Source organism: Blennius ocellaris (assembly GCF_963422515.1).
Source record: "Blennius ocellaris genome assembly, chromosome: 6".
NCBI classification, from domain to species: domain Eukaryota; kingdom Metazoa; phylum Chordata; class Actinopteri; order Blenniiformes; family Blenniidae; genus Blennius; species Blennius ocellaris.
In genome coordinates, this window is record NC_137655.1 from 24,331,670 (window position 1) to 24,348,777 (window position 17,108).

The 17,108-nt window shown below is 42.0% G+C and overlaps 1 protein-coding gene across 1 annotated transcript in view; it reads left to right on the forward strand.

Annotated features, from left to right (window-relative positions):
* The first annotated feature begins 454 nt into the window (after window positions 1-454).
* Window positions 455-17,108, forward strand: part of mgat4a (alpha-1,3-mannosyl-glycoprotein 4-beta-N-acetylglucosaminyltransferase A) — a 35,388-nt gene continuing 18,734 nt past the window's right edge. Inside the window, exons 1-3 of the mRNA XM_080497670.1 lie at window positions 455-1,345; window positions 12,710-12,877; window positions 16,815-16,955. Coding sequence (XP_080353796.1) covers window positions 1,252-1,345; window positions 12,710-12,877; window positions 16,815-16,955 — 403 coding nt within the window. The 5' untranslated portion in view covers window positions 455-1,251. The remainder of the gene's footprint in view (window positions 1,346-12,709; window positions 12,878-16,814; window positions 16,956-17,108) is intronic.

Below are 17,108 nucleotides of genomic sequence, written 5' to 3' on the forward strand. Positions count from 1 at the left end.
TTTAAAATGCTTTACCTAAAGAAAGAAACAAATAAAGCTAAAATAATGTTTTATGGAAAAGCCCATTTATTTATTTTTCCAACAATACGATAATAGCTTCAATGTGCTTAAATATAAAACCCTAAAATAAACTAAAGTTATAATGGGCACATACAGGAAGGCTTTACTGATTATTTTCCATCTACTCGCACATGAAATGTGATGGATGAACCTTTGAAAAGAGATTTGTTCAGTAATGTTTTGCCACTACCGGAAGTCAGATCTCATTGCCGTACGTGATATTCTCGAGTTAATGCATGTCAATGATTGTGAGGCGCGAGCACGAAGTACTGCTGCACCGTGTCACGCCTGTCCTGATTTATTGTGAAGGTTTTGGGCGGATGGGCGCTGAGCTGACAGGTGGACGGAGCTGCTCACTTGACCAAAAACACAACGATTAGCTGTAACACGGAGGGTTAGTTCGAGCCGGAGCGTGTTTGTCCGGGGCGGACACGGCACTGGGACGTCTGGGAGAAAAAGAGCCCCCGGTTTGTCCGGTGACTGGAGGTTGTGACTCCGGCAGAGCGGAGTTTCCGTGTAATGTTAGCTCGTTGCTAAACTAGCAGTCACTTACGCTGTCGCAGTGACGCGGAGGCTAACCGGCGCGTGAGACCTGATTAGCTGAAACTGCTAACTCATAACCCCCCGTTCTTCTTCATCTGTTGCCCGTTTAAAGGCGGAATCTTCGCGCGTTTGAGGCGTCGCTGTGTGGACGCCGTCAGAGAGCCAGCAGCCTATCCCGGGAGGATCTGCCGTCACACTCCAAATGCCTTCCACTCGGAACTTGTGGCTCGCGACTGCACGGACTCATTAGCATGGCTCGAGACGGCAGCTGAAGCCCGCGCGCCATGTAAGCGGCCCCGCCGTGAGAAGCAGCTGACTTTATAGTGACGGAGTGAGAAAGAAGCGCGTCACAACCTCCGGAGCAGCGGCGAGCAATAAAGACGCACCGAGGCTGAGAGCTCATCCGGAGCCCTCCTCTCCTCCTCTCCTCCTCTCCTCCTCTCCTCCTCCTCCTCTTTCGCCACCGCCACCGCCTCCTCTCGGCGCTCACGGCCCCGTGAACTGGAGCGTTTCGACCGCTTGACGCGCCCGTGTCCCTGCTGCGCCCACGGCCGTCTCACCGTCCTGAAGGCAGCCCGGGGAGGGAGGCAACGGCCGCTCCGGGGCCCCCGACACTCAGCCGAGGAAAGAGGCATCTGCTGAAATGAGATGAGGCTCAGAAATGGAACTGTGGCCACTGCGATCATCTTCTTCACGTCTTTCCTCAGCCTCTCCTGGTACACGGCATGGCAGAACGGAAAAGGTAGGCTCAACACTGCTGCACATACCGGCCGTGATTGTGTATTGCTGTCCTTTAGAATAGTGTTGTTTGTTTGTTTATTCCTTTACCCTCCAACTAAAGGCCCCGTTTAAACTGGCAGATCTCAAACATCCGCACGTCGAGCAGGTGCTGCAGTTCACCCTGGACCAGCTGATCACCGCATCCACTTGCAGTGTGCAACTTCACACGACTTATTTGGTTGTTTGTCACAATCTGGAAAGGTGTACTACTTCTATGACCTTTAAGAAAGTCTCTCCATCATCCCCACTGTGCTGTGTTTGCATCCAGCCTCAATGAGGGATAAACTGCTCGGTCCCAGTCCATTATAAGCTGCACACTTCTGAGTAAATGCAGCTTTCTGTTGCAGCATCTTTCTCTGTAAGCAAAGCATTCACTGTAATTTCTCCATGTCTTGTCAGACTCATTGCACAAGTGTGTGTGTTTGTGGGGGTGGCTAGCTGTTACTCAGGCTGAGCACACACTTGCCAGGGTGAACCCAAGCTACACTGGGAGGGTTGTGGGCCTGAGCCACTTCTTATCAGCAGAGTGTAAATAATTGCAGCCTTTAGATAAATTCCAAACCAAGGCTTCATGTTGTGCTTACTTCGCAGCTTATCAACTTGGTGAAGTATTTTCCTCTAATGAGTGGCACTATTAAAGTAAGCCATGAACCGGACATGAAAGTGTGTCCATGATGAGCAATGGTCAAGACGATAGGCCTTGAGCTTTGCGAGCTGTACCTGTTGATACACTGCTGTGTTTTTGTTGTAGGATCAAAGCTATTGGGGAGACCGTTCTATTAAATTCCACATCACTATTACTCCAAGACACAAGGTCCATAATAGGGGCATTTTGTCTCTTCATATTGGAGGAAACTGCTGCTCCTTAATTTGTACTTAATATTTCCTCATATAAAGTTGAATTATTTATTTTATTTTATTTGTATTAATTTTTTTGTGTGTGTTTTTAAATGCAGTGACATCTTCTTTGATGAACTTCCAATAGATGCGATCACATAGATAGCATGTGAATTAAACTTTTGCCATGGATATTGATGATGGTTTTGGTCTGAAATTTTTAGCAAATGCAATTCTCTATGAATGTTTGCATCAAAAAAAATTACTTTTGTCATCTGCAATAGCTGTTAGTATCGAATTGCATTGATCACTGACTCAGACCACCAATATTCAGTACCCATCAGTTATATATTTATGAAAAATCCTGCTATTGAAAGACAGAGATTTGCTGTGTGGTGGTACACTGTGACTCACAGCCTCCCCGTGGAGCGTTTGACCTCTCACGGTGGTCCGGTGCTGTTTTTCTATGAGCTGCCGCCTGTCTTGTTTGTCACGTGCGTGTCAATGTGCGCGCATGCTTCTGAGGCCATTCACATGCCGGTGACCTGATACAGTCCCATACCACCGTGTCACCTCATGCCACTTATTCACAAGTGGGACCTACATTGCAGAATATGTGGCAATAACAGAGATAATGGAAAGGGGGAGGGGCAGCTCAGTGAGAAATTAGAAATGTAGGGAAACGCTTTCAGAGATGTACTTTTTATTTGATTATGCAAAAAGAAATTAGGTCATCTATCAGGTGAAAGGTCAACAAAGATGTTTGGCATTTCTTAATATCATCAAGGAAAAGTTTATACCATCCATTGCAAGTTTTTTTTTTAAGTTGAATTAATATTTTTTGTATAGCATTAAAATCTGAAAATGGCCTGGTTGTTTTATGTCAGTTTGGGCTTTAATAAGTGATAAATGTTCATGTTCGGAGGGTAGACAGTTGTATGAGCCATACCCACATGCTTTCTTTGGTCTTGCAGAAACAAATTGGAGCATTTAAAAATGAGAGAAACAAAAAGAGCCATTTATGCCATACAAGCTGAAATGAGAGAAGTGCACTTGCATGTAGTGTCACATCGTAACTCAAAGGGATAAATGCATTTTGTTGACCTACATTCTTTCTGAAAGTGATTTTGTGCCTTGAATGTGTTAGGAGCTGGTGATCTTCATCGGTTGACTGTCAGTTAGCAGACACATGCTTTTTGACAGTTCCAGCCTCAGACTGTAGTTTTGGTTGAATGAACAAAAGGGATTTGAAGAGTACCTACCAATATGAACATCAACCACAATCAAAGCAAATCATGTCCTGCAGTGCTGCACTTCTCTTCTTTCTTCTTTACCTGAATAAGCAATACGACAACCATTGATTAGCTTTGGGTTGCATCAGCTCTCTTTCTTTTTGTCTTGTTTAACACAACCCCTTTTCATTTTTTAAAGAAGTTCTGAGCCTCTTTCATGTCTAACATCATCTCTCCCTATAGTTATCGATGGCTTCTCCTCTAGACTCTGCCCAGCGTGGGTGTTTAGAGTGTACTTGGCCTCCGGTGTTGAGTCATTTTGAAAATGTAAATCTCTCTCAAAGTTGCATGCAGGAAGCATATTTGTATTTAGCCCCATTGCTGGTTTGCATGATTTAATTATGACCGCTTCAAGGCAAATGTAGTCGTTTTGTTTGGAGGCAGGGGTTACTGGAGTGGAAATATTAGGCAAGGTGTACATTTGTATTGTTTTTTGTTTTCTGCCTAAGCCTTTCGTCTGGCAGCCCGTCTTGTTTCTGGTCACTTGACTGCTGTGATTGAGAGTCGTACCAGTCAGCTGTCCAAACACTCCATGTGGAATGACTCTCCGGGATGTGGACTTCTCTGTCAGTCTCCCCCGTCCCCCAGTGAGAGATCGCTCTTTGGTGTCTCTGGTTGTATCTCAAGTACACAATAGCAATATCAACTAGCAGGATGAATATTAAATATAATGTTTTGGGCCTGAGCTGAGGAAGATTGATGTATGAATGGAATGTGAGTGTTGGTGCGATATGTTCTGGAAACAGGCCACCAGGTTTTTAAACATGTTGTGAGTGAATACAGTTAGTAATCAGATGGATTGTTGACAGTTAATGGTGGCAGAACGTTACACCCATTCATGTTTAATGATGATAACAGTGCAGGCAGTGAAAAGAAATGGAGCATAATTAAAAATGATGAGGGAGACTCCAGTGCCTCACAGAAACAAACTTGGTAACATTTAATTTACGATGTACCCATAAGTGTGATCTCCAAATGACAAAGAAACTCGTTCTTCATCAACCTTGTGATTCAGATAGTGACACACTCTCGGGCTGCTCCATTAATCGAATTTTAATCGTGATTACGATTTTGGCTCCAGACGATCTCAACATTCATATAATCGAGGAAAAATGATTATTTGGTGTTTTTGTTGGAGAGACGTGCATTCGGCTGCAGGACAGCCACTCAGGCATTTCCGCTGCAGCCTGTCAGACAGGAAATGAACCACATTTAACCCCAACGCGCAGGCGCTAGCTACTTGGTGGTAAGTTACTACTTTTAAATTTCCCGGAAAAGTTATGAACGTCTGCTTTCTTTGTGTGCTCGCCGTTGATGTACCTGCCATAAACTAACATGTACTGATGATAATAATAACGGCGTGTTCCACCAGTGGTTTAAGGTTCCGTGTCATTTTAAAGCTCAGTCATGCTAGCGGTGTCTACTAGCATGACTTAGCTTTAAATACTTAGCTTAGCTTTCTCACAGGACGGCCAACATATCAACATATAATGTATAGCAACATGATTCATTACTGTAGTTTATATTAGTATCTGAAGTTATTTATTACTTGTTTTAAAAAGATTGAGTGCAGTACAACAGTTTATTTTTTACTCCTACATTACAAAATCTGTTTATATATTCAACAGTTTTTTTTATACATGTTCAATAAATGCTGTTCCAAAATCAAAAACATTATTGTGTAAATAATTGTGATTTTAATTTTGCCCAAAATAGTCGTGATTATGAGTTTTTCCATAATCACGCAGCCCTAACACACTTCCGTCACATTACAGCCCCACACGCTACTTTTGTCTCCTGCAAACATTGGCAAGGACTTGACACCTCTTTTCAGGAAGGTTTTTTTATGAGCATAGTTTGTTTTTACAAGAGGTACTTTAGAGTAGTCCACATTTAAGCAATGCCAAATCAACATGTGATAGTTTCACACTCTTATCTAGTCACACAGATTTACATAAGCTAATAAATTCTCCACGTTAAATTTGGCTTCCACAGACGAGGAACAGTCTGTAGTTGGGTGTATGATACTGACCAGATAGCTTTGCAGTTAAGAATAGATATGAGCCTAATGTGTCTTTTCATTTTGAACATGGTGTTCTGTGCCCAGCTTCTTGTATAGAAGCCACAGGTTGCAGCAGTTCTGACGTGAATGAATGGCAACTCGTGTAACTGACAGTGGCCGAGATTGCCCCATAAGCTGAACAATGAATTAATGCTTATGTGGTTTATAAATATAAATATTGTTTTCATTCACTAGAGTAAACAAAGTTGGTTTTAAGGTTTCTGTAAAGTCGCCCGGTTGTTGTTTTTCTTTTAAGTTGCGCTGATTGCTCCGTGCAGTTATTTCTGTGACCACCATAAAATCGTCTTCCTCTGGATCTCCAGGCTATGACTGAGACAGCTTCCAGGGGGCGTATGGTCCCGGCAGATTTGCTCAGTTAACAATTACGGAGTGCGAAATAGTCTTCCTCTTTGCAAATGTGACTTCCTCAAGCCCATACTTTTCCCTTCCTCTGTGGTTCAGGGCAGTTTTCCTCCATCGTCACATCATCCCAAACAATGGGCCAAAAATAGCTCGCGTTATTCCGGCAATGAAGGTAAACGAGCAGGATGATACTGTAAGGTTGGTAGTTGCCAGACAAATCGTAAGTGGCCTGGAAGGAAGAAGAGGGTGGAAAGGCCAAATCGTAAGAGGCAGGTTGAGAAGAGCCTGAGGTGGGCTGTATGATGGAGAGAGAAGATGAGAATGCTGACAAGGCAGTGAAAAAGTGCAATACATTGTGTTCTGCACACACTCACACGTCCACCTGACTTCATGACAGACAGTCCTCACACTGTTTCCGGATGCCTGCTGCTGTTAATAAGTGAATGATCATTGTTGTTCCCCTTCTCGTGCTTCTCGTCTGTCCCACACTGCCCTCCATTCACTAATACACACTTGAATTCTGTTGAGTTAATACTGTTGCCTGAATGCGTGTCAGCATGGGTATGTATGTGCTCTACCCTAGACTTGATTTCTTGATTTAGTCCAGCTAATCGCAGTATATAAAAAATGTGGCCTTTATATACTGTGATCCCTCAACAACAGTGAGCTGGAAATCTTATCAAGAAACTGCCAGCTTTGCAAGGATTGTGTATTTTTTCATTTCACACATTTTTACAGCTGCTAAATGATTTGAGGGAGTCAAAAAACCTTCCCTCTTTTTTCTTCGGCACATTTATAGTCTAACCCCAGCGTCAAGTGCCTTATTGTCAGCAGATAGAAAATCAAATGTCTAACAAATACAATTACTGCAAAGACTTTATTTGTTCTGTGTGATTGCAATTTTTCCAGCACTGAGAGCAACGATTTGATGTTTACAGTTGTACACGGACTAGAAAACCAGTTGAACTAAAGCATTTGAGAAAGCCGAATCAGTTTTGTTTAATACTGAATTGACTGTCTTTTTTTTGGTCGACAAATATGAAAATAGATTTTCAAAAACGCTGGTTTCCCCTGCGTCAAATTGTGAATTCAGTGGGGATATCTTTGCTTTTCCCAAAACTGAGCCTGGTCGTTGCCTTTCAGCCGCCCAGTGAAGTGAGAGTAGAGGGGGTGAGTGTAGCAGGAGCTGTGAGGCTTTCACCTCAATGCTGTCACACAGCATTCTCTACCACAAAGAGCTTATCGCCACAGAGCAGCAGAAGGAGGACGGTGGGCGGAGGGCTGGAAAACAATTAGTCCATGGTGAAAGAAGAATCCAAGTAAAAAATGTGTCAAAGGGCCTTTTTTTTTCTCTTCCAGTTACTACTTCTCTGTTTGACCCCATAACCTTTCTTAAGTGAAGTAAAGAACAAAAAAAAGGACAGAATAGGATAAAGGTGTACCTTTTCTCCATCTGAAAAACTGGGAAACCGTTGTGGGAATATCACTTGCCTCCTCGTGGATCCACTTGCACGTCTTGTCAGGAAAGTGTGTGTGTGTGTGTGTGTGTGTGTGTGTGTGTGTGTGTGTGTGTGTGTGTGTGTGTGTGTGTGTGTGTGTGTGTGTGTGTGTGTGTGTGTGTGTGTGTGTGTGTGTGTGTGTGTGTGTGTGTGTGTGTGTGTGTGTGTGTCAAAGTTTCACAGGATGTATAGCTAGTGGAACTGTTCAACTACAAAATAAGTAAACTTTTGTCTCTATAAAATGGGTATATATATAAATAAAACGTAGCAATGCTTCTCCTTCATATGAATGTATTTTTATGGAGTCATTTCAAGTTGTGTTAATTTGGGTAAATCTTTGACCAACTAATGAAGAGATAAGTGTGATGAATGTGTTTGTGTGGTACGTAGCAGCTGCAGTGTAGAGCCACATGGCTGGCAGGTGTCCCTCTTCACCATCTTTTCACATGCATAATGAATGTGGACAGATTCTTTTCGGCTGCTCAAACAAGTTTAAGGACCACTTAGTTTGCTCTTGGTATTGTATAATTGACCCCCCCCCCCCCCTCCCCCCAAAAAAAGGGTCTCAGCTAATTTCACAGCAACAGTGCAGAGATTCATGTGGTCATGTGTTTTCTGTCAATTGGACACCATTCATCATGTGTTTAGGCGTTACTTGTGACCGTACTGGTTTTTCAAAGCAGGTTAAGATCCATTAATAACAGTAATGATGAAACAACATTCACAAGGCCCCTCGCTTTTGTTCCAGTGCAGAAAGTTTGTAGTTTCACTAACACATGCTCTTCTTTTGACACCATATACCTTGTTTTTCTTCTTCAGTGTTTGGAAAACAGCTGGGCCAAAGAGTGCCATTCATACAGTTGAATAGATAAAACCAAATACATGGTTACAGTATATGTGTCTGTGTGAGTGTGTGTAATTGGGTTAAATGACCCTTTAAATTCAATTTCCTCTCAACAGCTGGTGCAAATCATCTGCATCTCTTGTACAATTTAGCTGAGCTTGTAGTTTAAGCGGAATGAATCACTACCTTTCAATAATGGAGCTCCTGAAAGTAAAAATTCATTATGGCTTCCCAGCAAATGCTACTGTATGTATGGTCTTCTTGAGTTGAATTGTGATTGAGTGTTTCAGTGACCGTTTGTTTTTGAAAAAGTGAAAGACACATGGGCATTTACAAGGACCACCAATATTGTAGACAGTATCCGACAAGTGTCTCATTCAGACATGAACTGCACTTGTCATTGATCAGCACTCATCAACTGGCAGTCAGCAGCACCAGCAAAAGAGAGCGAGGTGAAGGACGAGACCACTGAAGGCATTTGATGAGCTGATGGCTTGACTGATAAAGTTCCAATCACCTGCTTGTGAAGAAAACTCTGATCTTCATGTTATCTGTCCTGCCTCTCATACATATTCAGCGATGCACATTACCTGATGTCACATCCAGATTATATGCATGATCCATTAAATGTAAATAAGACGGAGGAGATCATCTAGGCCTGCAGGTTTGGAACTACTAATGAAGCAGTAACGGATACGTGCGTCATTGGATGAGTATGCTGGTAGTTGCATACACAAGCTTTGTCTTTATTATTCAGCCTTAACATGCTTAAACTACTGGATGAACTTAGATTCAGCTTGGAGTCCATTGAGAAAATCCTTTGTACTTGTTGCATTAATTTGAAAGTGTTCTTCAGGATTTCATGACTCCTTGTTGGTTGATTTTGGTTCAACCTGTTATTCATCATCCATATAGCATCTTACAGTGATAGAGGACTCATCACGGCCATGTACTGTACATTCCACCTCTTGGTTCCAATAAGCAGCCTTCACTTCACCTTTTATTACTCGGTTTGAGTTCATGTTCAGATGTCGGTACATATCTATTTGCCAGAAGTGTGTACTTTAGTCCCACTGGTTCGGGACAAATAAGTTAAGTTTCAAGACTGAAGTACACACTCCCTTATTTCTTTTTCATATTTCATTGAATACATTGTTCTCTCCGCATATGATTACAATCGAAGTGAAAGTCGCTCCAGAGAAAAACCAGTGTGTTGGTCTGAAAATGCAAGTGGTGTATACTGTTGCACATATCTAGGATGCTAAAGCTATTTAAATGTGAAAAAGATCTGAAATGCTGAGGAACATTGGATAAGAAACAGAAAGACACTGTGAAGCTCAAAGGCGGGGCACGGCTGCGTAGCCCTTCCCCCCCACTGTCCATGTTGTGTGAGCAGAGAAGAATAATGAGATTTTATGGATACACACCAGACCCCAGGTAGATCTAATTATTTAATGCATCTTGTGCATTCACTCTTGTCATCCAAAGACCGCAGAACAGTAAAGACTCTTAGAATCTTTGTGAAATCAAGGCTTCACAATAATAAGAGTACCTCAAAAATGTGTGTAAACCTTGTCCAGCATATCGCTGCTTAGGCTGTGACTTTCAGTAATCTTCCTGAAAAGGTTGCATATTCAAAACACACACACTTTTCAGCATGAAATCGATCTGCTCATGTGATACATATAGTTCAATATGAGGGTCGTCTACGTGTGGTTTCTGCTCCTGTTGTGCTTTGTGGTTCTGCTTTCTCCACTCTGGGATTACAGGTGTGGTTTCATCTGAGTCTTAACAATCAAAGCAGCCATGTGAAGATGAAAGTCTTGAGTTGGTTTGAAGCTGCCCTTTTCACAGAGGTCTGGGCCAAATGACAGCATCTGTCTGTGTGTCTTAGAGATCAACACTGAGGACGAACAACATGGTTCTGTGCAAGAGAAAAGCCGAGGCAGAGTGGATGGACAATAGGTCAGTCAGAGACAGTGATGGAAACAGAAAAGATAAAGGGAGTCAGGTTTTTTTCCTTCCTTCCTTTTTTTCTTTGTTTGTTGAAGGGGTACAATAAATCTGCCAGAAGAGAAAGATCAGAGACTGGCCTAACCCATAGCTTTACCCCCCCCCCCCCCCCCCCCCACCCCTCTCCCTCCAACCTCATACATTTCACAACAAGTCAAGCCCAACATGCAAATAGTGACACTAATAAAACCATGAACTTCCTTTCTAACCTCCATAAATAACACAAGTAATTCTGATATGATATAAATAATGTCAAAGTGCTTTTTAAGACACTGAGATCTAATAAGTCAGTGGTTCTTGTTCTGAGTCTTGTTTGTTTTGGTTGAAATGTAACCTGCCAACTCACTTTATTCTTGGTGTGTGATGGTAGAGCATGAATGTCACAGAAATGTCCAAGTCTCTATGACATCTTGTTACACGCTTGGCCCGTCTTCTAAAGTTGCAGTTCTGATATGAAGTGTACACAAGCTGAAATGCACAAACCTGTTTAGTTTTCTTGGTGTAAATTGAAAAAGCCGAGCTACATGTTATGCTCTTCATGATGCTTCATACATAGAGCAACCCTTTATTACGTGAACTCAAGTGAGGCTGACTCGGTTTTGTACAAAAGCCATTTCCTACATCTGTGATCTCTATCTGTGGCAAGCAGTCCACAGTTGATCTATTTTTCACAACCTCTGCTTTGTAACTCTTATGCCAACCACTCAACTTCTCATGTCAAGTAGTGAAGACACAGTTTCTCTTTGTTCTTCACATTCAATTCCATGGCGGTTCATTGGGTCAAGTGTTGACTTTGATTGGGACGGTGACCGGCTAAGAAGGGCATCTGGGGTCAAATCAAGCCAAGTGTTGTAGAATATCTAGGATCTCTTTGATTCTTGGGCCTACGTATTCACTGATAATTGCGCCATCTGCCAGGTCACTGCCCCCCCAGGCCGGTTACGTTGTTGTTAGATTTGAGCCCCTTAATCAACGTTGTTTTTACTGGTGGCGCCAGCAACTGGCCTCGGAGGATGAGATTACAGGGAAACAACTTTATATACAACGGGGAAGAGTTTGTCGGGGGGGTCAGATTGTGCATGTCTGTGTGTGTGTGTGTGTGAGGATGGTTTGTGGAATGTGTCTTTGTCAGTCAGGTGTGGGAGCGCTCCGGCTTTACGTCTGAATAAATTCCACTCTCAGCATCTCACCCTGTGTCTCACTTCATCTTTCCAAACCTCCGGTCGTCACTGAAGAGCAGAAATTATCCACTACACCAAGTCGATGCTTTAAGTGTTGCAATGACTTTACATGAATGTTGTGGAAAAAGGGCTATTTTCCACCAATGCATGGTACTTTATACCCAATGAGCACATGAGTGTTGTCATACTGAGCTGAGTTACTTCAGGGACTGAAGAGCCGATTTGTAACGAGAGTTTTAGCTCCCTGTGCAGGGAAAAGTGGAACGGTAGCTGCCTTTCTTCCCTTTCCTCTATCTACAATTCAACTGCTTCAGTAAACCAGTTCATGAATGATCAAATGTGAGTGGCTTCCCAAACAAAGAACAGATGCACAGCATGTGGATAACGCTGCGTTTAGGTATTGCGTAAAGGACATTTTGCTTTCCGTAACACGACGTGTGAGGCTATGCATGCTGTTTTGGTGTTTTAAATCAGAAATCAATCAAAGAATTTCTTGCCGGTTAGAATATATACTGTTGACAGTTCAATGGTCTCCGTTTAGTTTCATTTTTAATGCAGAATACAAACCTGGATGTATGCTAAATCAGGTTCCTTGGTTAACATCATAAGAACTGATTAATTAAAAGATTTCAAGCTCACCCTATCAATCCTCTGTTAGCCATACAATGGGATTTTTTGATGTCACTGGATTTCCTCACCACATTAACAGTATGATTTAGGAAAGTGTAGTATAGCCAATTATATATATGCTGTACTTGTTGAACCCTTCCACACTACTTAAATTTCATAACGCTGAAAAAAAGATGTATTGAGAGATAGACTGTGTTAAAAAGATACATATAAACAACACTGGACGATATTTATATGGAATGAAAATGTGCACAAATGACAAAATTCATACATTTCTAATTGTTTACAGGTTTCCAAATAGTATGAAACATACTGGTGTGACCTTCGGTAGATATGGTGCTTTTATTATGAAATATACTGACTTGGATTCTGTTGCCTCTGATTTTTAGCTTGTAAGAAATTAACAAATATGATCATTTGTCCCCCAAAAAGGTTAAAAGAAGCAGGTTTGACAATGTAAATAACTACTAACTCACTTGGATCCCCAAACCATTTGCTAAGACTCAAATCTTTTGACGGGTCAGACTGTTATCCCTTATATTACTGTCAATTGATGGTCGTCATCTACTAGCACACCTAATTCTACCTGTTTTCGCCCTTCATAGAGAAGCTGATAGCATACCAGCGGGAGTTCCATGCTTTGAAAGAGCGTCTTCGTGTGGCGGAGCACAGGACGCTGCAGCGCTCGTCCGAGCTCAACAACATTCTGGAGCAGTTCAGACGTGCCATCGCTGAAACCAACAACAGCAAAGATGCCCTCTCTAACTTCTCAGGTAGTGACACATACTACTACATAAGGAAATGATGGCACTTTGCCTTGTCACCTTCAGTCGTGTATGGACAACAGATAGCCCAGGTTTTTTTGGTTTTGGTTTTGGAAATGTTTATTTGCATCTGTGTATCGCCTTTTGCACCAATCAACCATCCACCTGCCATCACACATGAATCGAAACACAATTACAAATGGAAAGATAATGAAACTGGAGCGAACAAAAATAGTTGGAGCTTGTTGACGCCCCACAAGTGAAGAAAGTGTGTCCTCTCTCTCCCTGGCTCGTTTCAGTTTTTAACCCCCTCCCTGAGTGTGTGGTACGCTGGCCTTCTACCACTCCTCTGTGGAGAGCATCCTAACCCCCTCCCTGAGTGTGGAGAGCATCCTAACCCCCTCCCTGAGTGTGGAGAGCATCCTAACCCCCTCCCTGAGTGTGGAGAGCATCCTAACCCCCTCCCTGAGTGTGTGGTCCGCTGCTCCACAGCCCAGGACAGGACGGCGGTGCAGAGGGTCATAAACACTGCACAAAAAATCATGGGCTGCCCTCTGCCCCCCCCTTGAACACCTCTCCTCATCCTGCTGCCTCAGGAAGAATCAGGTCCATCACCCCCCCCCCCCCCCCCCCCCCCCCGTTTGACCTGTTGCCCTCTGGGAGACGCTACAGGTCAATCAAGTCCGGCTGCAGCAGGCTGAGAAACAGTTTCTTCCCCTGGGCGATCAGGTCCGCCAATGAATATGGACACACTCATACAGATAGACTGCCATGACCCCAACCCCCCCCCCCCCCCCCGGAACTACCTAGATTTTTATATTATATTTTTGTATTTTTATCTAATTTTATATTCTTGCACTGTATTGCACTGTCTTTTCTTACCTGTCTTGTCTTGTCTGTGTGTCCTGTGGTGCACGGTTTTGACTCCTCCCACAATCGGGCAGCTCTGCTCACACAGCAGATTCTGAATGTAGCTACTATGATCCAATATTCTAATGGAGGGAAATCAAGGAAAAGCAATACACTTTGAATACGATGTTTTTGAACCAACAAGACTGATGTGAATGTATTGAAAAGCTGGATAATATGACCCCTGTAATAAAAGAAGCTTCGAACCTGACAGGAGCCACTCAGTTAAAAGTGGCTTGCAAACTTTTGCAAAGCAAACAATACAAACCTAAGCAATTTTATGAGCAGGCAATACAACCTGCACACTCTGAGGCTTGTGTAAACAGATATATCTATCTATCTGGAAAATCAATAATTGCAAGGATGTGGAAGTCAAATATAAAGTTTCACAATCTGGTACTTAGAAGAGGTAAAATAACACAAATGCCAAAATGTTTCTTCACCTACAAAAAAAGGCCAGCTGGACATTCTTTAGGTTTATGCTTTTATCATGCATGTGTTGTTCAGGTAGCCCTTTAATCATTTCTTGATGAATTGTGAATCGAGTCTCCAACATAATGAAAAGGTGGTTTTCTTTAAAAAAAAAACGTAGTTTTTATTTTTCCTCTGGTAGGGACAAAATGTAACATTTCTACTGTGTCCTCAACATGATTTCAGGCAGAAATCGTTGCTTTGGGCATCCATTTCCAAAATGCGGGTGTCTGGCAATCAAAATCAGCATTTTCACAGCAAAGAATATAATATTGTATTCGTCAATGAAAAGCATGGATGATATGCAGTTAACAAACATGTGTCAACATTTTGGAAATGAAAACTTAGATCAGTCAAAGATCCATAGATATTTTATAGATAAAATTACTCGGCATTTTGGAAAGAAAAATCGTTCAAATTCCTCCCGTGCTCCGGCATTTGAACATATCGGTATGACTCCTCGAATTACAAACCAATCAGAGACCGCTTTTCAAAATGTATGTACCACATGGTATCAATTGACCTATCAGGTCGCTCGTCACTTGGCGTAGAACAAATTCTTGAAATGAAAAAGTCATTCGCGAGTTGTTTACTCGAGCCGATAAATCGATATATTTTGCCTATTTAGGTAAAATGAGACGGTGACAAGTAGTCATGGACATTATACACACATTTTAGAGACGTTGAGCAACACGTCTGATAGTTTTTCAGCTGTCTTTTCAAAAAAAAGCTGCCTAAAACTATGGACCCAGATGAATTTACTCTGACGCAATAACAGTTCTGTGGCAATTTCATATGTATTGGTTATTTATTTATCTGTGTCCCACTCCAGCTGTATCATCATCTCTATTCCACATCTAACATTCACACAGAAAAAAAAGCATTGATTTCTTTGATTAAAAAGTTCTAATTGAGAAGATTTTCTCCGAAGTTTCATCTTTCTCAGGGCAGCGTGTTTGTCAACCTGTTCAGCTGATGGTGTTTGGCTCAAATGTTTTAATGTCTGCGCTGAGTTCAGCAGCCATGTTTAGCCTTAATTAAGAAAAAACACTCACAATATTGCAATTTGCTTCCATATGCTTGGTTCTCTAATGGAATGTATACAAATGATGGGTTAACCCTTTAACACTAATTAAAAAGTCCTCGTGGAATTCAGTTATTTCTTAAAAAAAATAAAAAGCTTTTCACTGTTTTAGAATTGGTTACTTTGAAGCACACCAATCATAAGACAATCATTACACACACACTTAACAGGAATATTACAAAAATGCAAAACTGTTGTTTACAAAATGTAAAATTGGGTGTTTTAGCTTTTTTCTTTTCAATGCATCGACTCTTAATCCCAAATGTATTTTTCAGTCATACACTTCAGTGCTGAAAACTAGTGATTTAATATGGAAGTAAAACTGTGCCGTCAGATTCTGAATTCGAATTTCTAACTCTGAATTTTTCGTTGAAAAAATTCAACGTGTCTAAAAATTCAGCTGCAAAAAAATTCAGCCGCAAAAACAAATTCAGCTGCAAAACAGCCAGAATATCTGCCATCAGGACGATGCAATCAATACCTGTCTCATTCACCCAACATCCAATCAAGGGAAGCTTTGTTGGTCACGTGACCAGTGCTTGTTGTGCCAAAAACAAATTTGAACAAACATAACCAGGTCATTGACGGTGGTGCTAGAAACACTATTGCAGGGGAAGGTTAAAATGTGTTTTTGCCACAACAAGCACTGCGCAGATTAGAGTATTCAATGGATGTTTAAAGAAAATCAAACAGGAGACAATTTAACTATTTTCTGTGTGTAAAACATTGCATACAGTAAATGTAATTTCTTTGCAAACATTTTCACACATCATTAAAAGTTCGCCACATATGTTGTTTCATGACTTCTGGTGATTTGCAATGTGGTTTAATGTCTCTGCAGAATTTACACACATAAATGGCAAATACTCACTTTAGCGCCGTCACTATGGCTGGCTAAAGTACGCCATGGCTGATTGGCCCAGTGTTGCACTGGTCACGTGACCAACAAAGCTTCCCTTGATTGGATGTTGGGTGAATGAGACAGGTATCGATTGCATCGTCCTGATGGCAGATATTCTGGCTGTTTTGCAGCTGAATTTGTTTTTGCGGCTGAATTTTTTTGCAGCTGAATTTTTAGACACGTTGAATTTTTACACACTGAATATTTTTAGATGTTGAAAAAAAATCGGAAGCAAAAAAAGATACGTACTTGAAATTCGAACAGCTTTTAAAATTCCAAGTCTGATTTCGATGGTAAAACAATTCAGAGTTAGAAATTCGAATTCAGAATCTGACGGCACAGTTTTACTTCCATAATTCAAGACCCATATCATTTCCCACCTATTTCAGGCAGATTGTCGTTTGCAGAAGAAATAAAGCCATTTCCATCGGAGCTCCCCCAGCTAGGAATTAAAACAAGGTTATGTAGGGTACACTTTACCAAGTGGGCCATGTCCTCACAATTATCCTTCCGCTCATGCTTAGAACGTTGCTGAAATATGGGCTCTGCCTAACTTGTTTCCTTGCTGGTGCTTTTTCCAGATGAGACACAGAAGCTGCTGAAGGAGCTGGCCAACAGGAAGCCTCTCCAGGTGCCAAACATCTACCACCACCTGCCCCACCTTCTCAACAATGAGGGCAGCCTGCACCCTGCAGTGCAGGTTGGTCTTGGCCGCACAGGAGGTGAGGAGTATATTCCCAAACTGCAGCTGACTGGTTTATGAACCTTTCACTAATGGAATCGCAATGCGTATGCTACACAAACTATGTGGAACCAACAGGGACCCTCAACCCCCCCCCCCCCCCAGGCAGAGTCAAGTCTCAACTAGTTGTTCA